General features: G+C 39.3%; 1 protein-coding gene across 2 annotated transcripts in view; it reads left to right on the top strand.

Moving 5' to 3' along the window:
• Window positions 1-26,823, top strand: part of mapk8ip1b (mitogen-activated protein kinase 8 interacting protein 1b) — a 38,685-nt gene extending 11,862 nt beyond the window's left edge. For both annotated transcript variants that reach the window (XM_058089509.2, XM_058089510.2), the window contains exons 2-12: window positions 760-871; window positions 7,230-7,475; window positions 11,838-11,919; window positions 13,219-14,355; window positions 16,303-16,378; window positions 19,144-19,316; window positions 20,345-20,448; window positions 20,545-20,661; window positions 22,069-22,139; window positions 22,998-23,096; window positions 23,300-26,823. In XM_058089509.2, coding sequence (XP_057945492.2) covers window positions 760-871; window positions 7,230-7,475; window positions 11,838-11,919; window positions 13,219-14,355; window positions 16,303-16,378; window positions 19,144-19,316; window positions 20,345-20,448; window positions 20,545-20,661; window positions 22,069-22,139; window positions 22,998-23,096; window positions 23,300-23,372 — 2,290 coding nt within the window. In that variant the 3' untranslated portion in view covers window positions 23,373-26,823. The remainder of the gene's footprint in view (window positions 1-759; window positions 872-7,229; window positions 7,476-11,837; window positions 11,920-13,218; window positions 14,356-16,302; window positions 16,379-19,143; window positions 19,317-20,344; window positions 20,449-20,544; window positions 20,662-22,068; window positions 22,140-22,997; window positions 23,097-23,299) is intronic.
• The last annotated feature ends 312 nt before the right edge of the window (window positions 26,824-27,135 follow it).

Below are 27,135 nucleotides of genomic sequence, written 5' to 3'. Positions count from 1 at the left end.
TTCCTTAGTTATACATGAGTGCTTGTGCTTGGTTCATCTTGATTTGGTCTGTCTAGGGCAGGGGTGGGCAAACTACGGCCCGGGGGCCACATCTGGCCCGCCAAGTGTTTGAATACGGCCCGCCCAATCTTTCCAAAGTATTTCATTTAAACTCAACATACAACCTGGCATCATGGCCTGAGCCAACCTTTTGATGGTTTTATCAATTTCGTTTTTTGACATGGTCTGTTGTTTACAAAGTGCTCCTGACAAAAGGGACACAAGCACATAATAATAATAATAATAATAATAATAATAATAATTATTATTATTATTATTATTATTATTATTATTATTATTATTATTAGAACATTATGATTATTATAATTATTATATTAATTATATATAATATTATTGTTATATTTGCATATTTTACATAATAATAATATAATATTTATTATTTTAATTTTATTGTAATTATTATAATATTTTATTATTTTTAAAATATTTAAATATAAATATAAAATAATAAATAATAATAGCAGATTGCATGACAATTTTACAGATACAATAATACCAGGTGGACTGTTACGTGTAAAATATATAGTCGCCCCCCCCCCCCTCGGCCCGCGAGTCAAAAAGTTTGCCCACCCCTGGTCTAGGGCCTAATCAACTATTCCACTGATCATTAGTTGCAGCCTTAGTTCATTGGTTTGTTGGAGAAAAATAATCATTTTCCTCTAATCTATTCCCTTTTCCTTTTATTTTTACCCTAACCAGGTTGACCCATGACATCAGCCTGGGTGAGTTTGAAGATGATGACCTGTCAGAAATTACAGAGATCACAGATGAGCGTGGAATGAGCCTTAACTGCAATGCCCCGGATGTAAAGGTAAGATCAGCACATTTTTACTGGGGATGTCCCAATTCTAAAGATCAGATCGTGATCGGCTGTCGATCTACTGTATTTGGAAGACCGGATAAAATCGTACTTATGTTCTGTAGCAACCGCAGTAGTTCGCCCTCACTGTGACTGGACTGCTGTGTCCTGGTGCAGGGAGATTGCATGGGAAGTGTCATTGTAACCACTTACACTTATTTCTAGGGTTCATCAATAAATTGTTAATATGTTGACGAGAGTGTGTTTAAAAAAAAGTACAATATTCTAAGTCACACCACAAATTTATCTATAACAATGTCAAATGATTAGTCCTACCTGAAAAGTTTTTTTTTGTTGGATGGACTTTTACTGGCTCTTTTATTGGATGAGCGACCTGACTCACAGAGGTTTATTAGAAAAGCCAAACAATATTGTTGGTCATGCTGTGTGTAAAAATGTGTGTATTGTTTGGTTGTATTATTTTTACTGGCTTTATTTCTACTGGTAGCTCGTTAGCTACTGGTTGGAGACCCCTGACTTAGCATGTATGAACTCAAAGAATAGTCACCGGTGGTGCTCCTCCAACCTCGCCTGCGGGAATAGTCATTGTCGGACACACTCAGAGGCACCGTGGGTGCTGTGGACCTCAGAAGCGGGACATGAGGGCGCCGCGTTTTCGAGCTGCAGATTGGGCACAACATTGGTAGTGGGAATGTAGCGATTATATATATTTTTGCGGGACTACCGTGTTGTAGACAGTGAGTACCATGGTTCTCTCAAACCGCAGCAACAGTTTGCAACATATTTCACGTTCATGGTCACAAAAACAGTCCCTTGTATATTGCTATCTTGCTCCAATAACTTCTGTCTGAGCTTGCCCTGTGAACAGAGAAGCAGAGCTTGGCGGAGGGCGGGGGAAGCAGAGCTTGGGGGAGGGCAGAGAGTGTATCGCGCCTACAGCCACGCCCATAAGGAAGCCTGTTCCTCAGTGACATCACAAAGGAACAGTTTTACAATTCCCTCTGAAACCGAAGGTTTTAACCCATCCAAAACTTCTTTCAGTGCCCACTACCAAATGCGCAAACCTCATTATCCGAGAGAATACACAGAGATGAATGTATTATGCTGTCAGATCTCAACAGCTCTGTTCTCTCTGAATCCACCCTCACCTCCTCCTCCACCAGAAGCTTTTGTTGTACATTATGCCCATTTTCACTGCCCATGTTTATTTTTACGCACAATATAAAAACGCTACAGTTAAGTTGCATATTCAGTCCAAATCTGAGCTCAGTCGAGGGATGTGATGTTCCTTGCTGAGTTGTTTTGCCAGTAGCAGAAAGATGCCAGGGGCAATGAAACCTGATTGACTGACTGTAAAAGAGACATCTGGTAAAAAGTGAAGTGTGTGTGATGAGCATATGTAACCCGCACTGCATCCTGTCCAACTTAATAATTAATGCTTAGAAGTTTATGGTTTGTTCATTATTTCACTGAAGGATGCCAGTGCAGGCTTTGGGCTCCATGAGCCACTCCTGCACATCAAAAAAATAATGTTGGAGAGCGAGAGGGACAGAGAGAATACACAGAGGTGAATGTATTATGCTGTCAGATCTCTGCAGCTCTGTTCCCTCTGAACCCATCATCACCTCCTCCTCCACCAGCTATACAACCCATTTCTGCTCCTGTAACCAAGGCAACTAGAGGGTTGAAGGCTTTTTCTGCCCCTGAGTCATTTATGCTAGCAGATGAGCATTTGGGTTATATTCACTTTTCATTTCTTTTGCTTAAGAGGATGATGATGACAATGCAAAAATGAGAGTCAGTCACAGTCACTTTGCATGGGTATTTTTTTCTTACTACCATCTTATTCTGGAGGCCAGTGACTAGGTAGGTCTGGGTTGGGCAAAATGAAGTGTAGCGTAGGCCAGGGATGATAATCAATAAATAAGTTAATTGCACAATATATGAAAATGAACTGAATAATTTGCCGGCCTTGACATGTTGCCATCTGCACGTATGTCTTATGGTCCCATTTTGCGACTGAAATGAGACATCGAGAGTGAATTTTACATATTTTTAGTAGGACAGAAGAAAGATATTTTAATTATTTTATTCCGTTAATTGTGTTATTTAAAAAAAAAAAAAAATTAAACATTGAACTTCTCATGCGGCATGACAGTCTAGTGTTTAGCGCGCAGACCTCACAGCTAGGAGACCAGGGTTCGATTCCACCCTCTGCCATCTCTGTGTGGAGGTTGCATGTTCTCCTCGTGCATTGCGTGGGTTTTCCCCGGGTACTCCGGTTTCCTCCCACATTCCAAAAACATGCTAGGTTAATTGGCGACTCCAAATTGTCCATAGGTATGAATGTGAGTGTGAATGGTTGTTTGTCTATATGTGCCCTGTGATTGGCATGACAAGTTTTGTACTCACCTGCAATGTCTTTTTACTGTCACATGGCTGACATCACTCCTGCTCCTATTTAGCATGTTAGCAAACACTGTTGTTGTCATCACATGGTGATCACGCATATACGGTCGCTGTGACGTGCCGGGGCAGAGTCTGGATTCGACTGCTTGTATCCGAGTGCCAGTATCTGAGATTCAGTCGATTATAATCTGACATTGTCTTTTTCCTAAAATCAGCCCGATATATGATATCAATTCGGCATTGGGACATCCTCAATGTTGACAATAATCTTAATCTGGTGGTCATAGTGAGGAAGTTGTGTATTGTTGGTGTGGACAGTGACGGAGAAACGTGTTTACGTTATTATGAGTTATTATATTGCATTTTTTGTCAATTTCGATGGTAGCGGTAGTAAGTATTTATTTAGCAGAGATATGAGGCACCGTTACTGATTATGTCTGCAATGGTGCCATTTGTACTTGTGATAGTAAACATTATGCATACTTCATGTTGTATGTGACATATGTACATTATCTGTTTACAAAGTATCCAACCCACAGGTGTCACAAAAAATATACATGAGTCATTACATTTGAAATGAAGAAATGTGTTCAGACATGATTTAGCTTAGTCAAGTTAGTTAGGGTTCAGGTGATCACACTGCAGGTGCATCTGGTTATCTTTGTAGGATAGCAGCAACAATGACAAATACCTTAGCTTTTGCATCCCCTGAGTGGTGCCGTATGAGCACAATATGATGTAACATAGCTGGAAAAAGTGTCTTACTAACAGAATAGTGTTCTTTTTTGCTACTCTACTTTTATGCCATCTGAAATTCAGGATACAGAAAGGAAGTTGCCCTGCAACCAAGTGATTCTCAGGTCGATCAAGAGGTGCAGAGAGCATACACATAAATTGATTAGTCATAAAACATCAGGCTGAGTACAAGTGAATCAATATCCCTGGCTGAGACAGGTGTTCTGCTTCTTCCAGTCATATTTCAGCATTCTAACAACAATTGAAGGCCCAGGCTTTTTTAATAATACATGAAGGACTGGTACAGTTTCAGGATCCTGGGAGTGAAAGGAGTTGTGACCTGAGTAGAGACCTCTCAGTGTAGACGCATTGGCCCACAGTGGTGACCTCATCATTGAGCTCATCCTCCCAAAGGGCTTCAGGAAGCGGCTTGTCTTGTCAATAATGGACTGCACCACAGAGGGACCATTCAGCAACCCAAACGGGATGGGTCTGCTTTAGTAGATTAATAGTCACATTTTCGTGTAAGTTATTTGAATAATTTTTGCATAATTCAGCTTAAGTAGAACAAACAGCACAACAAAGTGGCCTCCCTCATGGATGCACAGTGAAAGCCAATCTATGTATCAATGTGAATTAGTGTCCATGTGGTCACCGTCATGCAGGGTTAATGTGGAGTTGCTCAGGCTCACAGTGCAATATAAGGATGATGTTGGTCCTCGGTATGAAGTGACAACATGAATTAGTGTTTCTGTGTGTGGGTGTCGGTGAGCAAGGAATCAATTGATTTGATTAAAGTTCTTTGTTGTGATAGGATGGGACGGATTTCAGTGTAATGGCCAATTACATTACCTGATGATAGAAACAAATAGAAGCTCAATTGAATGTATTTTACATGCAATTGTAACTACTGTGCATTCCCCTTCTGTATGTGTCTGAGCTGCAAACACACCGAGTGGTGGTGCACACTGCCCCCATGGATACAGCTCGCGTCATCTCACCCACTCATGGTAACCGAGAGGATGCCGCCTCATAAATATAAACCAAATCAGACAAGTCCCGTGTGTTTCTGATGCTATTAAGCATCCTTCACTGAGATGGTGTTTGTTTATGCTTATCATGCACTATGGGTGTTTAATCATTGATGTTATGTGACCAAGTTACTGAAATAAAATGATTTCCTGCTTCAATCTATACAAGACGGCTGAAAAGTCTATATTCATAAAATGGAAAGTATGTTTTTAACCACATCTATTTCTTTATTTTATTTTATTTGTGAGTCATGGGTTTAGACTGTGTCATAGCAACCCAGGGTGATTGTGAGATTTCCCCTTTTTCAGCTTCTGTGATTGGATGAGCCCTGAGCATCACAGTATTGCTGTGTCGTCAGGGCGCCGGCAGCATGTGTTTCTTTTCCACCTCTTCATCGTCACTTGTCTCCTAGCAACAGAGCGGTGCTCTTTTAAAGGGGCCAGTTGTAAATAGAGGCCATAAAACACAAGAGCAGAAGCCTGTTCAATTAGCAGATATTGATGTTCACTTTGAAATTGTTGAAAGGTAAGAAAATGAGCCCTTTAAACCGGTTCCAGTTTTACAGAAGCAATCATTGTTATATTGTTATATATTGCATACATTTAAATAAAATGGCCATATGGTGGCCAAGTGGATATCGGGAAAACCTGGGTTCGATTCTCCTCATCTTTTTGTAGAGTTTGCATGTTCTCCCCATGCATCCATGGGTTTTCTCCAGGTACTCCGGTTTCCTCCTACATTCCAAAAAGAAAACATGCATGTTAGGTTAATTGGCAACTCCATAGGATTTAATGTGAGTGTGAATGGTTGTTTGTCTATATGTGCCCTGCGATTGGCTGGAAACCAGTCCAGGGTGTACCCTGCCTCTTGCCCAAAGTCAGCTGGTATAGGCTCCAGCATACCCCTGCGACCCTCGTGAGGATAAGCAGCATAGAAATTGGATGGATATAAATAAAATTACATAGTATGCAACAGTTACACAGCGAGTAGCATAAGCTCCTGGTCTATGTGATATCAATGCGCCGACTTAATAAGTTATCATCATAATAATTATAATATTCATTCATTCATTTTCTACTGCTTATCCTCACGTAGGTCCCGGGGGTGCTGGAGCCTATCCCAGCTGTTCTCGGACAAGAGGCGGGGTACACCCTGGACTGGTCACCAGCAACATAGGGGGCAAACAATATTGGGCACAGGGCACACATAGACAAACAAGCCTTCATACTCACATTCATACCTATGGATAATTTGGATTCACCAATTAACCTAGCATGTTTTTGGAATGTGGGAGGAAACCGGAGTACCCGGAGAAAACCCACGCATGCACGGGGAGAACATGCAAACTCCACACAGAGAGTCTCCTAAATGTGAGACCTGTGTCCAAACCACTTGGCCGCTGTGCAGCCCACGTTATAATATTATAATCATAATGTTTGTTAAATCATCAAAACATGGGAAGATACTGTCAGCATTATTATCAATATAGATTTATTATATATTATTATATAATATATGTTCATGTTTGGTCATGGTTTAATTTTATTTGAACATGCATACAAGTTACTTGGGCTGCAGCTATCGAATATTTTACTAATCAAGTATTCCACTGACATTTTTTTTCAATTACTTGAGTAAGTAGAAAAACATTTTTTTGTTTGGTTAAAGCACTTTCCTCCATGACTTACACAAAATACTTACTGTTTCACCCTTGTTATAGTATGTTTGTATATTTGTTATAGTATATAGTATAGCGTAGTAATAGTAAATATAGTCTGTGTGGAGGGACTGATACAGTACATCCTTAACTGCCAACAAGCTAATATGATCAGGGCTTAAAAGTGCTGGGTAGCAACTGGCACCTAAGTGAGGAGCATCAGCATGCCCCATCTGTGTATGTTGAAGAAAATAAAGCAGAGCTGTGCTGCTGGACACTGATTAGTAGAGAAGAGGAAGGGTGGAGTCCATCCTGACCATAGAATATCCTCAGCTGTCTTTGGGCTCTAAGCTGCTCAGTACTGACAGTGAGAGTGCTGCAAGCTACAGCGAGAGAAGCTTCTAATTGGCCGCTTCAGTCTCCTCATCTCATCCACGCAGTCTCTATCTCTCCATCGCGCTCTCTGTTTCTCTATCTTGGCTACAACTGACAGGATGTATCTTCCAATCCCTGCAGGGCCATGTGAGACGAGGGACCAATAGCAGGCCGGGGAGGGCAGAGCTTGGCGCCGTTGGTCAGCTCCAGGCTGAAATGCTACATTTGGACCTCATTGACGGTGCTGACGGTTACCGCGGTGACAAAGAGGCCTCCATCGCACCTCCGCTGGTCACCAAGGACCCGACAATACCGGTTACCATGGATACCTACCGACCCAAGAGACCTACAACCCTTAACCTCTTTCCAATTGTGCCACGCACACAGGTAGAGTGTAGATTAATCTTATACACACACACACACACACACACACACACAGCTTTTGTGAAGATGAGTTAGTGTTCAACTTCAAGCATTGGACGGATGGTCATATTTGTTTGGAATCCATTTTCTTTGGATTTTGTTTGAGAGGCTGTGTTCATTGGGCTGAACAACAATCCTTTGTCAAGATTTATTCCTGCTTGTGTTTGTGTTATTTTCTGGTACTGTTACTCGTGATGTGGTGTTTGATGTGGAAATGTGTTGGGAGCTTGTGTTATGATATCTATCATTACAGTGCATGGTGTTATGATATTGGGGGTACATTATAATATACAGTACATGCCTGTTTGAGTGTATGTGACTCAGGTTATTTGTCATTCGGGAATGGATCTTAACAGTGGCCAGATTGTGAGTTAGTCAAAGGGTCACTTGTGCACAGGGATGGACTGACAATTGGGAGTGCAAGTTTTCACTTTCAGGTGTTCCAAGAATAGTTCAAAAGGCTGGTAATTTTATCAGGCGTCATCGCTCCTACACGTCTCATCCACAGTGTTAGCCAGCAAAGAGGTCCTATAGCTGATTTCTTTAAATAAAGTCTGCTGGATAGCGTGTAAATTGGAATGCACTGATTTACAATGCACTAATAAATGTCATATGGTATTAGTGGCCCATTGTGAGCAAACCATCGAATAAATATTCTCTCAGCCTGTAGCAATGTGCACCCTCATTGCTTAAATTGGGCCTATTATGCTTTTTCCACTTTTCTGACCTATAAATGTAGTCATAATGTTGTATTCTTGTGTTAAACGATGCCAAAGTTTCAGATAATGAGCTTTGCGTATTTGGAAGTGAGCCCTGAGAGAAGTTTGGGATGGCTGAAAACGCTCGGTTTGAAAAGGCGTGCTAAGACTGTTTCTTTGTGATGTCACAGAGGGGCTGATTTACTTATTTATAGACTTTCTGCCCTCTCCCAAGTGCTGCTTCCCCCTCTCACCCTAAGCGCTGCTCCGCTGTTTACATGCTTGCAATGCTCGAAAGGAAACGCCACCTTTGGTTGATCTGGGCATGCACTGCGTTATCACAAAGAAACACAGCTTTTTGATATATTTTAATTTTACCCGAATACAAATATTGTTTAAAAATATTTGTTCAAACTAATTATTTGTGAAAAAGTCATTATTCGTGCTGAATTCCGTATTCGTGTTTGGCTCCACCCCTATATATATATTTATATACATATATACATATATATTTACAGGGTATTTGTGACATTTAGTCATACTTTATTCATGCCCCTATGGAAGGCCTACATGATGATGTGTATATCTAGTGGCTGATTGTACACCCACTCCTCCAGGCTGTCAACATGATCCACTGTGCTACATTTGTCAACGCCTAAGTCTGTCCACATTCCCTGAGGTAGAAAAATGACTGGCGATGCTGCTGTACGATTGTTCTGAGTATCCTGTCTTTGTTCGAGCTGTCAGGACTAGAAACTATAAAGGGAATAATTGCTTGACATCCCGTCTCCTGTATTTTTACTTTGACCTCCTGGACACTTAACTCGGAAATGCATAGAAAAAATAGTACCAAATATTATTTTCTTTAATTTAACTAATAATACTAATTTAATACTATGCTGCTAAAAGTACATTATTTTTCCTCCTCATACAGTATTACGACTTTATTCTTGTAAAATTGATTTATTTTCTCTTATAATTTTGTCATTGTTCTCATAATATTTGTATGTATACGATTTTTTAACTTAATTTTGTTTTGAGTCTCATATCATGAATCATGAAAAAAATCCCTTTTTTCCGTAATAATAATTCTATTAAAATTATGGTAGTTTGTCTCATAATAATATGATGTTATTATAAACAATGTTATTCTTGAAAAATTATGGCTTTTTCTTGTTAAATTACAAATGATCTCTGTTGCGGTTGTTTAGTTATTGTTGTTTAATATTTCCATTAATCAAGTAATCGGAAAAAACATCATCAACATTGATTAAAAAAACAATAATAAATTCACAATAAAAAAATAGTAAAAAAAAATTAATGAAACTAAATAATGAATGACAAGTTGGTTTACTTTTATAGATAATCAAGCATTTTTATTTCTTAAATTGACATTGTACGTACATAGTGTACCTGGTGGTTATTTTTCGAGATATTTTTACATAAAATGCCATTTCACTGTATGCATAAGAAAAAACTTTTAAGTGTGTCTAACTGGTGTGCACGAAGCAGGCAAACAAAGAACTCTAAGTGTATTATATGATATATTTTTAGAATAGGGGTAAGTGGAACAAAACACAAGAATTAAACAGCCAGTAAAAAATTATTTAATAAACACAAAACCACAACATTTACTGAAGTTGCTGTTTTTTTTGTTTATTTTTTAAGAAAGAAAATAATACTTTGATGGGGGCTGAGAGTTCCTTGAGTCTCAGGGGTTCAGGGGTTTGCAACCGTGAAACATATAATAAAAAGAGACAATTATTTCAAAAATATAGCAGCCGAAATCAAGGTAACACAACAAAAAGTTGACGCCAAGGACGCCACTGGTCACTTGGTCATATTAATAAATCAACAAACAAGTAAATGAGAAATCACATTTCCGCAATAGGAGTTCATGGCGCAAACAAACAAGTAACTTTTCCACACAACCTATACAACATAGGCGGTTTAAAATACGATGGGTGGCAATTGTAAAAATTGTGAGCATCTTACCGCAGCGTTGTTTAATCCGTCAGCCGTCTGGAACAAGCGTTTCACTGATGGGATTTCATTGTTGCAGCACAGTGGCGACGGCGTGGATACAACGGATACACGTGACGGTGTTGAACTTCTTGTTTGGCCACAAAATTATTTATATAAATATTTATTTTTATTGGTAGATTTTATCTATTTTATTTTATTTTACATTTCTGATGTAAAATACTAATTTCCCATCTGTTTTTCATTTCATTTTGCAGCCGTGTGATGTAATTGTAATATTTTGGTTTGTTATTCAGCAATATCATGTGGGAAAATTTACACCATCTTACAGTTTTTTATTACATTAATTCATGTATACAGGTGTAACTCATTTATTCAAGTTATAATATCCATTAATTGTAGCTTAACTATGGAAACAAATCCAGGAACCCATGTTGAAGAAGCGCTTTAGCTGAAGTGATTACGTAAGATAAAAATGAGCGTGGTAGTATTTTTCAGCCACAGAGTTGCAGTGAGACATGCTGGGAACTGGGTGACTGTTTCCAGGTCAGTGAATGAATAAAAATATAAACTGGACATTCAACTCTGAATCATTTGGCAGACTTATTTGGTTGAATAACAAAGGAGATCATGACCGCAGTGGCATTTTGCATCGCAATATTTTGGAAATGAGTATTATGTCTGGCGCTGGTAAATGTCATTACCCTAGTGAAGAAACATTTGCAAAATTCCTGTTTAACTCAAACATGCCTGGCAGGTTTCATCTTGCTGTTTGCCCTCTCTAAGGCTGTTTGAGTAAATGCACTAGACAGAAAGTCGAACATGATATCTGGATTAATGCTGAGTCCTGCTAATCTCCCATCTGGTTGTAACACACTTATAAGTATGTTTGTCTTTGCTTGCAAGGCGCTCTTACATTTATTCTAAATAACGTGTTCAGGTTTAGTGTTCTTGTACTATATTATGTATCTTAATACACAAACTGTATACGTCATGTCCCCCAAGCAACTGTTTTTGTATCCATGCCAAGATGCTCCCACTTCTCTTGTTACCACGACAACAGCTCTGTCTCCGCCTGGTACACAAGAATGGGAACTGAGTCATGCATCATTGGTGGGTGGACAGAGGAAGTAACTATATTTTCAACAAAACTTGTTAATCACATGAGTTTTTAGATGTTTATTTTAATCCCCTGTGATGATGTCTCTGAAACATTAGTAGTATTATCATATTTATTTTATTGTAGTAGTGTTCATATTTATTGCTATTTTTATTAATTTACTTGCCCATAAAGGAAAACAACTTAAACAATTTTTTTTTTACAATTGACAGACAGATCATGTTAGCTGTCACGTACATATCATAGTACTGAAATGGAACATATTTTCAAATATAAATACAATTTTAAGAGATCCCCTCTGTTTGCTGGTGCATGTGTGTACGTCCCCAGTGGGGAAAAGGTCTGGTTCCCTTTAAATTCACACCACTACTCACAGACAAAAGACTCATTCAGTGCATATTTACCAGAAAAAAAGCTTTGTGTGTGTTGGTGAGAGAGGGACAACAAGTGGAGTCTCCGGATGCAAAGCTCATTTTCCTTTCTCACCGCTTCCTTCGTGTGTTCTCTACCTCTCCTTTCCCACAGGACACACTAAACAACAACTCATTTGGCAAGAAGTACACATGGCAGGAGAAAGTTTCGGGGTCATCCTCACCTCTCAAAACAGGTGAGTTCTTGTGGATTGAGTCTGTTTTTAATTTGTGTATTTTGAAGGTTCAGCCTCCATTGAGTGTTAAGTGTAGCGAGATGAGGCTGTTGAACGACTGTGTGTGTGTGTGTGTGTGTGTGTGTGTGTGTGTGTCAGCCTGGGGCTCAGCGAGGAGTGAGCTGTCCCAAGTCATTGCTATAGCTCTCACATACATCATGTGAGACAGCATTGGCTTCAGTAACAAGAACAGACAGATAATATCCCTGAATATTTTCAAAAATCAGACTAGAGGAACTTTTCTCATGAAGCTCTCACATCTATGTATAGCACTATAATTCTAACACAGTCAACACTGCTATTTTTATTCACACGGCGTGTTTACTGACATGATGACAGATGCTTTTATCTAATTTACCTTGTGAAATGTGTGGTTCACATTCAAAGGAAAATGAGCTGGCAAGAAAAAGGAACACAATGTCATAGCATGAATCCAATCTATGGTTTTCAATAATCATAATAATAAGATAAGATATGCCTTTATTCGTCCCTCAGTGGGGAGTACTGAACCAGTTAAGCTGTACAAAATACACATATAGAAAAATAAACAATATAAACAACCCAAGTATTAACAAAATCAACAGTTTTTCCCAGAGTTATATACAATACAGTATGTAGATAATATGAAACGAGATGAGATATAAGACCAGTCTATACACTGAGATCTTGCTAGTGAGTTAATATGAGGCATTATGGAAATACATAATAATAATGCAATACATGATGCACAATGTGACGTTAAAAACCTAGACTTTTGGTGCTTAGCGAATGTGTTCCTACTTTAGTGGAATTTTGGTAACATCCTATATAAGAAGACCTGAAGTTGAACTGTGATGCCTCAGCGTTGTCCTTTCTGCCCTTAAATGTTCATCTCCATGACAACAATCACCTGTTATTTGCTCATTTTTGGCTCTTGATGTCAGCGTACCATGCCCAGTAAAATCCTTGTGACTGTGCTTCTTGGCATTGGATTATGACATAACCTGTCAATCAGCATCCCTTTGACGTACTTTGAGTTTGATGAGTAATGGGGATTTAGCTGAATAATCCTGACATATGTTACCTAACCATTTATACTTTTCGATCATCCTCTCTCGTCCCTCCATTTTATGGTGACATGTGATGTCTCCCTTCACGCTTATGCTCTTCTGTTGTCGGTCATGTCTGCGTCATGTTTATCAACTCATGCTTTTGTCGGCTTGTTGATTTGTGTTGGCATGTCCATCCTTGTGTTACTGTGTGTCTTTACCTATCTTCTAGGCGAACTGACTCCTCCACGTGAGCACAGCTGCCTGAGCGACGAGGACAAAGTACAGAGTGGTGGCGCACAGACCAAAGACAGAGGAACCTCCACCGACGCCCCCTGCAGGCACACACACACAAGCGGACGTTCGCAAAGCGGTACAACAGCGGCAGTGACGCGGCCAAAGTTTCAGGAGAAGCCACCTGCGCCGCCACCGCCGCCCCAGAATTACAAACCAGCTCCTCTCTATCCAGCGGGAAAAGTAGATGGAGGTGGCCACCACCGGGAGAGGATCCAGTACCACTCAGACACTCATCTGGAGCCCACAGAGGAGATTTATCTAACACCAGTACAGCGCTCTTCTGAGCCCGTGGAGCCTCCTTGCACACAGGACCGTCCTTTCCTTTCACAGCAGACTGAGCAGGGCCGCATGTCTATTAGCTCTGATACAGAAGGCCCACCTCCTTACCAGCCACTACCAGATCGGACCAACCCCTCTATTTACGAAGACGAAGAAGTGTACATCCCCCCACCTTCTTACGCTTCCTGTGTCGAATCACTCATTACGCCACCGAGCATGGCGCTCTCAGCTCATTCTTCCATAGCACTGGACCTCAGTTTGAAGGCGTCAGGAATCGGTGCAGGGGCAATGTTGAGAGCTGGTTCATCAGTAGAGTACGTCGACGCAACAGATGACAGCTACTGCGGCGAGGATGAGGATGTGGACAGAATAATTATGGATGGAAGAATGAGGAAGGTGGGAGGAAAGGTGGACGGCGGCAGCAGCAGAGCTGGTTTTCTACGAACTTCCATGAGTTCTGACGCCAGCGGCCTCTCATACGACTCGGTCAAATACACACTGGTGGTAGATGAGCATGCGCAACTAGAACTTGTTAGTTTGCGGCAGTGCTACCAAGGTTATAGCGACGACAGCGACTCGGCCACCGTCTATGACAACTGTGTCTCCTCTCCCTATGAGTCTGCCATCGGGGAAGAGTACGAGGAGGAGGATGAGGAGGACGATTGCACCCGCTTGGGCGGAGTGAGACGAGAGGCCACGGCTTGTCTGTCTGGAGACTCTACGCCGGACGTTGACCTGCATTTCTCCAAGAAGTTCCTGAATGTCTTCATGAATGGACGCTCTAGCTCATCAAGTAAGTCATCAAGTCATCTTGTGGGCTTCACTATTTAAACGTGACAACACATTGTACATTGGGTACTCCGGTTTCCTCCCACATTCCAAAAACATGTTCGGTTTAATGGCGACTCCAAATTGTCCATATGTATGAATGTGAGTGTGAATGGTTGTTTGTCTATACGTATGTGCCCTGTGATTGGCTGGCGACCAGTCCAGAGTGTACCCCGCCTCTCGCCCAAAGACAGCTTGGATAGGCTCCAGCATACTCACAATCCTAGTGAGGATCAGAGGTACAGAAAATGGATGGATGGATCCCCGTGCATTTGCAATTCAGCATTCACAGAATCCCAAATTAGAATTTTTTTTGGGTCAAAAAATGTATTTGGCAATTTTTTTATATATATATATACTATATATATATTTTTTTTTAAATCCTGATTTCACTCAGAACTTCCATGATGTCAGAGGTCATTGCAAAATGCATACATGTTTAGTTCAGGAGGGGTCAGGTTAGTATTTGTGGTGAGATTGAGCTGTCCGCCACACAAACGTTCCTTCTCCTCATGATGACAACATTTCATTCATAGTATATCCATGAGATTCTGCATTTAACAGTAAATTATGTTTTTATTCTCCAATTCCACGATGTGTGATTCCAGAATTATAGGGCCCTAAGATTGGTCATTTCCTCATATCTTCCAGAAAATGCGCCAACTGTAGTGCCCAGTTATTCAATGGACAACATAAATACTATACTGGCAGAATTACAAAGCCTCCTCTATTGCATGAAAGATATAAAAACGGGTCTGCACTCATCATTAACACGAGACTACAAGAACACACACCTTTATCTGTTCAAATCAAATACTTATGGCGACAAACCCACATACGGACCACACTGTCAACTGTTGGCTACTGGGAAACAACTTATGATGGTTGCTATTGCATTGTCTACATGGAATTAATAATTAAATTAAGACCCCTTGGAAAAACAAGGATAAAAGGATGGAAGACACACGTTTTCATGCAATACACCATGCGCACACACAGCAAATAATTTCATAATAATAATCTGTGATAAAGAGTGTGTATGTGGTTATAGTCATTGTTTGAGTGGCTGCATCCGAGCCATAGTAAAGTATATTTATTTATTATGAAGCCCTAAAGCAGCACATCCACACTGCAGACAATTGTGTGTAATGCTGTCTAGCCCAACTCATGTCATGGTTCAAAAACCTCAATTCTCTTTTGAAATAATGCGGTAGAGGTATTAAGACCTTAAATGACTGCGGATTAACCTTTCCCATGCAAATCTGAATTTTTCATGAATCTATGCAAAATCATTTGACCATGGTGTTGCAAATACTTTTCCATGAATGGATTGGTATTATTTTTCTTTAAGCAGGTTTGGGGAGTGGGGGTGGGGGTGGGGGTAGTTCAGGAATTAAATGCCAGCATGAAAATGAATGCCTTTTCCATTTGTTGAAATGCCAACATTCAGTAGATACATCTTTATCGGTCACTCTTACATTTTATCCATAACAATGCAAAAAGGCTCTGTTAATAACATGATTTGTTTTTCCAGAGCAAAGATAACATTCCTCCATGTAGGTGCAGGTTCATGTTCAGAAATAAAAACTCATTGCAGCACAATGACAGTACATGTTTGTCCACCCAGATGTTTCCATATGTGCTACACCCTCATTAGAAACTCTCCAGTGGTTTGTTTATCCGAGGCATGCCGATGTCCCTGGGGAATGTGGGTAGAAATACACAAGTCATCTGTTTCATGCTTCATTAAAGAGGGACGCCTGAATAACTACAGTACTGTATACTGTGTGTAATTAGTACTGTATATTATATGTAATTAGACTATACAGCACAAAGTAGTAATTACAAATGTGTAGCTATTAGTTTTGATGTGATGAATCTCCATGAGGCTGACATGCATTTGTTATTTTAGGTGCAGAATCTTTTGGGTTGTTTTCCTGCCTCATAAATGGAGAGGAACGGGATCAGAGTCATAGAGCCGTGTACAGGTAAGATTAAGAAAGAGGGATGCATTGACCCACAAATACTGAACAGTATGTTTATTTTCATACCTTTTTAAAAACAGGTTTACATTTAAATACAATTTATTTGCCACTGATAAAGGAGGGAAATGAATTTTCAATATTTAAACATGTAAACAATTTCTATACATTAAGGAAACAATGCCTTTCACAGAGCACAAAACTTGCTTTTTCATTGAATCAGACAGGATAAGAAAACCAACCGATAATCCAGATTATCTCAAACATTTGATTTGGCAGGACGCTGAAATATCCCTTATAAATGTGTTACACAACTACCACGGCCTCTTGGTCCAGGGGGTGACAATTGCCTAACAAATGTCAATCCTTTGTTTTTCTTATCAGGAAAGGTGGTTTGACTATTCCAGACCCTTTTGTGTGATTATTCCTTGTGGCCTTCTTATGTTATGTAACAATATTGCTAAATTTTCAATCCTCAGAAAAGTTTTAACTAACAACATGATTGAAGGAATCGGCCAAACTGAAAGGAAAAAAAGATAAAGGTCCCTTAAACTAAAGGCTCAGAGTTGTTTGTTGCCCACAAGATACTATAAAAAGCACTCCGCTTGATTGACTGTCGGACCATTTCCCACTGACACAGAGACGTAATACGTATGCAGGCAGCGATAAACCAATCAGAGAACAATATGTAATACATACAGTATGTACGCTTAACCTCCGCCACGCCTCCGGTAGCTATACTACCGGTATGCTGCAAAACAACATTGCGCCCATCTCCCCGCTGTTGTGAAAAACCAAGTGACCCAATGAATTCCGAGCTTGCCATCATTCCAAGAGGATAAACAAAACTCCAACTGCATTGGTGCAAACACGGCGTTTAAAGTGAAATTGCGAGCGGCATCAGAGCTGATAAGATGAAAGATGGCGGACACACCTTTACTAAGACTGGGAGGCAGCGAGTTACGCTGCTTGGGCTAAGGTATTTGCTGTTGTCTGAGCTTTTGCGAAAACTGGCATCATTGCTGAACGGCCACCTGGCAACAAGACTGACTCCAACAATGATGAGAGGGAACCCGGCGTGTTTGATGGAGAAATTCCTCAGCTTTGCAATGCAGATACAGAAGATGAGGACTGTGATGGATTTGTCGGAGAAATTTAATTTACAAAATACAGTGAATGTATTGTTAAATAGTGGAATAAAGTTCAACTGACTATTTTACTTTTGTTGCCATTTTTGTAGAAGTTTTTTAGCATGTGCCTTATAATCTGGTGCTCCTTATGGTGTGGAAAATACTTTATTTATCTGCAAGGAAAAATCACATTTTCAGCAGATCTTCAAAACGCTCCCACATCTGGTGGCACATTTCCAGGCTTCATTTTTCTTTGTAAATATCTAGTATCTTAAAATAGATATAGATATTTACAAACCTCATCAATCTTGCTAATAATCTTGCTAAAGATGGGTCAGTGGGGTGGTGTTACGTATGTTCACGAGGAAGGAGGTTTTACATTCTTGAAAAGCCACATCTTCAACGAACCAATAGTGGGACAAAGAAGTGAGAGAGGGAACGTTTCTCATGTTTGGTGGTCATAAAGACACATATTATAACATAACTTCATTAATCCGTAGCTTTCAGGGGAAAAAAAACTCTAAATGTAGTGTCTCAGTACTTTTGTCCAAGTGTACAGTACATGCTATACCATAACAGACACCAGATGGCAGTGTGATGTTGGAGCAGCATGACAACCTCAGGCTATCAAAATACAGTAAAGTCTCGTTATATCGATATTGTCGGGAGTCGGAAAAAATATCGATATAACCGGACTGTCGATATATCCGATCCTGCGCCGAACTGCATTAAAAGTGGGCAATAATGCACTTGACATTGTTCTATAGTATAGAACAATGTCGAGCAGCTTAAATCAATCTTTGCTTAAGGATTTCAATACCAAAAAAGAACACGGCGAACGGCTGCTTCCAGTCAACTTTATTTTTCGCACTTCCACCACCAGAGCACAGCACTTCCTGGTTCATAGGTCATGCTCAACCCGCCCCACATAGCTGGCCAAACACATGCCTGCAACAGAAGAACCAACTGCGTTCGTGGTTTCTCTCGTGTGTATAGAATCTATACACACGAGAGAAACCACGAACGGCAGCATGTACATATGAAAAACAGTGATTATTGCAAGCGATAAAAAGATATCTGAATACAACACAATTAAATACATGTATTTGTACGCTTGTGTCTTCGTTGGAATAGGTGTGTATGCTATGTCAGTTGGTTCTTCTGTTGCAGGCATGTGTTTGGCCAGCTATGTGGGGCGGGTTGAGCATGACCTGTGAACTAGGAAGTGCGGGAATCGGTGTTTGTGCTGTGCTCTGGTGGTGGAAGTGTGAAAAATAAAGTTGACTGGAAGCAGCCGTTCGCCGTGTTCTTTTTTGGTATTGAAATCCTTAAGCAAAGATTGATTTAAGCTGCTTTTGTATCGATATAAGCAGACCAAATTGGCTGGCGGGAGATGAAAAGGGCATCGTAGTAACCGGATTATCATAATAACCGGGTATCTTACTAACGGAACTAATTATATCATAAAAGACTAGAAATTTTCCGGGAAATGAAAATAGTATCGTAATAAGCAATACTTCGATATAACCGATATCGATATAACAAGACTTCACTGTATATATTATTCTACTGTCATAGTTGTGTTTTAAACAGTTAGCCAGTTCATTCAATAAAATTCCTTAACTTTATCCATATCTCCAGATTTGTCCCTCGGCACGATGATGAATTAGAGCTGGAAGTGGATGATCCTTTGCTGGTGGAAGTCCAAGGGGAGGATTACTGGTATGAGGGCTACAACATGAGAACCGGTGCCCGAGGAATCTTCCCTGCTTATTATGCTATAGAAGTGACCAAGGAGGTAGACGGCTTCAAAGGTAATAGTACCTCAGGGAGGCACAAACACTTACATTGGCCGCAGGCTTTTCCAGGTGTCATTGCTAGCGTGACAATTTCACATCAACATTTCAATCAAATAAAATGTTGCAATTATTAACATTCAGCTTCAGCACATTACCCTTTTCAAAACCATCCTGATTTATTCTTGTTTTGATGGAAAAAAGAAACAATGTAGCTAATGCTGGACACCACTGCCCCGTATGTACGGGACAGTCAGCAATGTAAAGCAAATAACCCAAAAAAGAATTGAATTCATCGGCAGTCAGGGGACCATGGGCCAATAGCACTCATCATCATCAAGTGATCCCGTACCCGGCGCATCACTGTTGCACTCTGTAGTGCACCGCGCAATCACACATGTTATGGAACAAGTTTACCAAGTAACTTCAGATACAAACCAAAATAGAGGCGAGCTGTGCCAGGAAAACATAGCATGGACTCGTGTGTTAACACAAGGGTAATCCATCCATCCATCCGAGGTCGGTGTGGCCCATGGGGAATCTGTGGACCATGTTTTCATCCCTGCTGGATAGGCTCCAGCATACCTGCAACCCTAGAGAGCGGGTATAAGCGGCATAGAAGATGGATGGAAATAAAAATAATAATGACAGTGGGTGTAGTTGAATGTGATAACAATATGTAGTAGAATAACTATGTACTTCCATTTATGGTAACTATTGACTGAGATAAGGGATTAGATTGAATAGATCCTGGACCTTAGCTTGACCTTAGTCTGGTGTAAATTAGTGCCACAGAATAAATCTCCATAGTAACTTACTATATGTCAGAACATATCCCACTTTCTACAATCATGGACACATTGAGCCAGGATAACAAAGATACCCCAGTTTAATTCTTGTGCAACGGGCCCCCGGTACAGTATAAAGTATAGTCACCCCTGCCTCTCACACACCCCCATTATGGCTACACTATTTGAGAAGTACTGAGTCACTGTGATATATTAATGCAGTATTATCATTGCCTTGTGTGGCTCATCTCCTTCCAGCAAAGAGCAGTGAATGGTTGGACAGATACCGACTAAAGTTCCTGGGCTCAGTCCAAGTGCCCTACCACAAAGGAAATGATGTATTGTGTGCTGCCATGCAGAAGGTCAGTCCCTCTTTACATATTAACAGAAAGTGGAACGTGATTTTAACATTTGTGTGTGAGTGATTAACATCTCAAGTTTGTATTTGTTTTTCCCAGATTGCCACCAACAGAAGAATGACAGTCAAGCACAACCCTCCCTCTTCCTGTATCCTGGAAATCAACGTCAAAGGAATCAAACTGGCTGTTGAGGAGGATTATTACACCTGCCAAGGAGTAAGTCGACTTTTTGGTCTTTTAATGTGCACCATGTAAAATCATGACGTGTTGACGAATATCACATTAACCTTCCTCTTGTGGTAGCTTTCTGGTATCATCTCTTATGTTCGGGTCGGTTTTGACCCATGTATTAAATCAGCTATAAAATACACTAAAAACAAATTTGCTTCTCATGTCTTGGTTAACTTCTTAAGCTTCCTCATCCATGAAAATGTTGGTTTTAATACTTTTGGTGTGGGCATGTAGGCCTTTTTTTGTCACTATACCCCTCCATTTCAATTTCCAAAAATGGTAAAATGAACCTCAAAAGAATCATATTAATAAATTGAAGGTTCTTTTGTTACCTGGCTATTACTGAGGGCTATAGAACATATCTCTTACATCAATTAGTTTCATTTTCTCATTTTAGTATTAATCACTAAAGGAACATATATGGTGTTCAGGTCAATTTTGACCCGTATATATTAATTTCAAGAAAAGGTAGAAAAAGTTATTGTTTTCAGCAACAGAACTTTAGTATAAACTGAAATGAAAAAGCAGAACAGGTCCAGATCTTGGTTCACTGTACTTCTTGCCATTCTTTCCATGATCCAAATTGTAAATGTGAAATCAGCCATCAGTCAAATGAGTGAATTCCCCTCACATGTCTGGACCTTGTTTTTCTGCTGGTATACTGGAAAAGCGGTCAAAATGAGAATCCCCTGAAGCTTCCATGATGAGAAGAGGAGCTGGTTGTCATTGTGTTGGCTAATTGTACACTTATGATTTCAGTTTTGGCTCAAAATATTGCTTTATAGTCATATTATTATAACCGGGTCGAAACCGACACTAACAATACAGTGGTCATAATTTCAACCAGACCATTTTAAAATTTAGTAAAAATATTTTTTTTGGTTTTATTTTGTTGAAATAGAGTTTCCCGATGAAGTAAAAAAGCCTTGATGCAATAAACAAATGTTATGTGATTCTTTTTATGCATTAAAATGTAAAACGGGTCGGTGCCGACCCTAACACAAGAGGAAGGTTAAGCCACTTTCAATCTCTCTTCACACTGAGGCTGTGTCGCCCTCAAGTGGCCACATATAAACAAGCACGAGCAAGATGATCGTTTTAAAATGTAGCATGTATGTGCATGAAACACAAATATTATGTATTCTTAATTTTGATATTAATTTTAAATTAATATGTTGCAGAAAATGCACCAGCATGAATCAACAAAATTACACTAAACGTGGATGCTTAATAAAGCATTATTGCAATTGTATGCATGTTTAATACATTTAACAAATATCAACATCGATGTCCTATATAGGAAATACTGCTGCAAGAAATATTGCACCACATTTTGACTTGAAAATAATAGTCCTTCTCTTTCTGTGCTTCCCTCCACCACTCCTCTGTCAGAGCACCGAGTGCAGTCACTTTTTCCAGTTAAAGAACGTCTCCTTCTGTGGTTATCACCCCAAAAACTGCAAGTAAGTCAAGTACATTGTAGATATTAAATATAATTGTTCTTAACCGTACCTTGTTGTCATCAGAAGTCATAGAAAGTAGATTATTCCTCCACCTCAGAACAAACCGTGACACTTCACATCACCCTCTAAAGCAGGGGTGGGCAAACTACGGCCCGGGGGCCACATCCGGCCCGCCAAGTGTTTGAATACGGCCCGCCCAATCTTTCCAAAGTATTTCATTTAAACTCAACATACAACCTGGCATCATGGCCTGAGCCAACCTTTTGATGGTTTTATCAATTTCGTTTTTTGACATGGTCTGTTGTTTACAAAGTGCTCCTGAAAAAAGGCACACAAGCACATAATAATAATAATAATAATTATTATTATTATTAGATTATTATTAGATTATTAGATTATTATAATAATTATTAGAACTATTATGATTATTATATTAATGCTAATTATTATATTAATTATATATAATATAATTAATAATTATTTAATTAATTATTTAATTTAATTAATTAATTAATTAATTAATATAATTGTTATATTTGCATATTTTACATAATAATAATAGTATAATAATTATTATTTTAATTTTATTGTAATTATTATAATATTTAATTATTTTTAAAATATTTAAATATAAATATAAAATAATAAATAATAATAGCAGGTTGCATGACAATTTTACAGATACAATAATACCAGGTGGACTGTTACGTGTAAAATATATAGTCTGCCCCCCCCCCCCCCCCTGTAAATTTTGTCATATCAATGCGGCCCGTGAGTCAAAAAGTTTGCCCACCCCTGCTCTAAAGAGTGATGAATACCGATAAATAATCACAGGATGTGTCATTTGAATTTCTGCAGATATTTTGGTTTCATAACCAAACACCCGGCAGACCAGAGATTCGCCTGCCATGTGTTCGTGTCTGAAAATTCCACCAAGCCTGTCGCAGAGTCAGTAGGGTGAGTCTGTGATTGACTCTTTTGTAGTAAACTTACTGACACGCAAATACTTTTTGTTGAACCAGTTCCAACCAGGGATGGAGTCATGCTGATATAACCAATATCACTGCAAACACCACAAATTCCAATCATTTATTACTGATAAGCACTTTTGATACCATTCCTTGGACATCTGAGGTAATATCTTTACTCTGTATCTCTAGGAAAGCCTTCCAGTTCTACTACAAAGAGTTTGTGGAGTTTTCATGCCCGACAGAAGATATCTACTTGGAATAGCCTCGTCCTGCCTTCAACCACAGCCCTGTACAGTACACTGTATGATAACATGATGTTGCATGAAGGACACATCTAAAAATCTATAAATAAATAACACATCTGATGAACAACCAGGAAAAAAATACAGTAGAAGGGAATACAGTAGATCTCTGCTATTTGTTTTTCAAAAACCACAGTGAAAAAAAGTACCCATAAAAAGTAGGGATGCTCCGAACAGGGTTTTATGCTGATATGTTGATTCCGATCAACCATAATTTGTAATTAATTAATCTTTACAGTCTTTCCAGTCTCTGAATCGGTGGTGTAGCGAATGCCGAACCGGGAATAAGCGGGGATCTACTGTAATATTCAAAAGCTTTGTGTGGTGTGAGGAGGTGAGAAGAAGCCTAAAGAGTGTCAAGAAATATGCAAAATGGCGTCAGTGATGAGGTGATCACAGGCTGTCCATGAAGAGCACACGTCACTGCATTTGCAGTGCTAGTCAGCTAAGTAGCAGTCACCTCAGCAGGTGGAAACCAAGGGCACGAGAATTGAATAGGACTGTCGACTCGGCGTCCACTTCCGTAGTATGCCCCGTGCGTGTTTGGTCGCCATGATGGTGAGCAGAATCCAGAAACATTGCATTGTAAACATGTCCGCGGCACACTGCTCAGCCATTAATTGCTCTGAAAGACGGTCCAAAAGACAGTCAGTAGTGAAAGTAAGTAAGAAAGTAGTGAATACATTGTACACCGTTGTCTTCCTGGCCCCACCCAGAGGTCTTGCTCACCATCATGGCGGACTCCACTTATTGGTGACATTGACAGTCCCATTCAGCGACAGCGTCCTTGGTGGAAACGCAACTGCCTTGTACTTGCACCCATTTCAAGAAAACGTGGTATTTGGAAATACAAGTCAGCAGGGGGTGACTTTTTCTGTGACCTTGAATAATTAGAGGGCGTGTATCAACAAATGAACATCCTTGCATTGAAGATGATCACTCACACATTGACACAACAACAAAGGAGCAGGCAGGAAGTTAGTAAACAGTGGTTTTGGTTCCAAGCATCTGTGAAGGGCATTCTGGGAAGTGTAGTAAACGACCAGACAATTTAAGAGAAGACTCACAAGATGAGGACCATTCCACCGAATCGCTATTTGCTTTTTGTAGCTCCCTCAAAATAAACGTCCGTCTTTTTTTTTTTTTTTTTTTTTACTCCAAATGTACTAATACACATCAAAGGGTATTGGTGCATCTCAGGCAACTTATTTCATTTTTGTTTCTTAAGTCGAAGATGACTCATTTTAGTAATAAATACTGTATATTGTAGTCATGCGGAAAAAAAGGATTAGACCACCCTTGTTTCTTCAGTTCATTGATCCATTTTGATTTCTGGTACAACTAAAGGTACATTTGTTTGGAGAGATATAATGATAAAAATAACTCACAAGTTTAATGTAAGAGCTCATACAGTTGTATGAAAAACTTTGGGCACCCCTGGTAATTGTCAAGATTTTCACTGGTTGTTTGGATCAGCCATTTCAGTTAAATATATCATACAGTAGATGAACACACTATTGTATGAGAAGTGGAATGGTAATGGTTTTATTTCATTTGAACATGCATCAGATTACAATTGAATGCATCCCATAATCAGTTCACAGTTCCACATGTCCAAAAGGAGTAGGAAGAAGCAAAGCTTATTAAATCCTACCCCTCCATCTGGTACTTTTACAATCAGTAACTGTCACATTTGTTCACTTCCTGCTTTCCATAATACAGTTTTTTTAAAGGTTTTTTTTTTTTTTTTTAATAATGCACCATACAATAATATGAGCATCCAATGCCATAATGGGTACCATAGTAAGTGTCAATATAGTGATATATATAGCACATCATGACTGGTTCAAGACTCTTCATCCTTGTATTTAGCAAACATCAACTGCTTGTATTGTTTCTTGAATTGGCTCATCGTTGTGCATTGTTTGAGGTCCTTACTCAATCCATTCCATAGTTTGATTCCACATACTGAAATGCTATGGCTTTTTAACGTAGCACTAGCATATAAGTGTTTATAGGATTTACAGAAAATGTGCAATAATTATTTAAACTAAAGCAGGTATTGATTTATTGATTTGAATACCTTTAACACTAATTATTGGAACACAAAATTTGTTTGGTAAGCTCATTGACCCTTGACCTGCATACACAGGTGAAGCCAATCATGAGAAAGGGTATTTAAGGTGACCAATTACAAGTTGCATCATCTCTGAAGAGTAGAAAATTATCAGGGGTGGCCAAACTTTTTCATGCCACTGTATTATCTAGCAACGTCCATATTTTTTTTTTATATCTAATAACCAGAATCTCAAGTTCTTACATGAATAACTATAGCGTTGTATCCCTCAAAAATGAATCTCTTGTGAGCTGTTTTTGTTGTCACTGTTATATTTGCCCAAACAAATGTACCTTTACTTATACCAGGCATTAAAATGACCAAGATGACTGTAGCTCACCATTCAATATATACCTCGCCATCCCATCACTGGAGACTTGATGTAGTTTCAGTCCAAATCTAGGATAAATCTTTCATATTCCTGAAGGGCACTTGCTTTTTAGAACGTTCTTCATTGTCTTGTTACAGCAGGACATCGTTTTATGACGTCACAAAAGGTGTTGGAATAAGCAATAATGTGGTCCAAGCTTGTGTTGGACAGAAGATTCATCCCAGGTGGTATGTTGACATCATTTAAAAATCAAAAGTACACAAAGATACAGCAGACCCTCTGCAGCAGGTACATGGGAGCAGAAAACGTCACTTGTAGTGCCTCTTTTTCATTGAGCATCGGGACCTTCCTCCATCTTATCACAACATTTGAAGTGATTCTAAATGATGATGCTATTGAGTGTGTTTGAATGCAGATTGTGATGTTTGTGTGTTTGATGTGTTTTTTTTTTCTTCCCACTGCCCCTCATGTGCTGCATTACAACAGTCCAGTATGTATCGATTCCAAGCCGGGACTTGCAGCATGCCTTGTTTATAAATATATTTTGGAATGAAGGTACGCAGAACACGAGCCAAAGGGAAGGGTGAATGACAGCAGTTCTGTAGTGGAGACAAAAAAAACCAACGCTCATTTGTAAGAGATAGTTTTATGGGATCTATATTTAACAAAGAATGTTTCTAAAACAGATAATTCTTGTTGAAGGATGCGGCCATCTCTTAGCCCCCACTGTTGAAGACATGGGACGTTCAAGAAATGAAAAAAATATCCCTTTGCTGCTGATGTTGTGACTATTTTTTTTTTCAAGAGCCAGTCAAGCCAGACAGTGGGGGGGGGGGCTGCACAAAGGGTGTACAAACATGTCATATAGAAATGATTTAATATCTGTAATTATCAACATTGTATTAATTCAGTGTGTGGATTTTTTTTTAGGTGAGAATTCTTTATTTAAAAATGTAAGAAATCGTGTGTCTTGTTTTTATTACAACAGTTACATACATTATATATATATACAGTGCATCCGGAAAGTATTCACAGCGCTTCACTTTTTCCACATTTTGTCATGTTACAGCCTCATTCCAAATTGTATTAATTTAATCTCTTACCTCAACATTCTACACAAAATACTCCATTATGACAATGTGAAAAAAGTTTTTTTTTGACATGTTTTGAATTTATTAAAAATAGAAAACAAAAAAATCACATTTACATAAGTATTCACAGCCTTTGCCATGAAGCTCAAAATTGAGCTCAGGTGCATCTTTTTTCCACTGATCAT

This window comes from Doryrhamphus excisus, linkage group LG13 (assembly GCF_037039965.1).
Source record: "Doryrhamphus excisus strain RoL-2023G ecotype Guam linkage group LG13, RoL_Dexc_Guam_v1.1, whole genome shotgun sequence".
In the NCBI taxonomy this organism is placed as follows: domain Eukaryota; kingdom Metazoa; phylum Chordata; class Actinopteri; order Syngnathiformes; family Syngnathidae; genus Doryrhamphus; species Doryrhamphus excisus.
The sequence above is the reverse complement of the archived record's forward strand: the minus strand, read 5'-3'. Positions and strand labels throughout refer to the sequence as shown.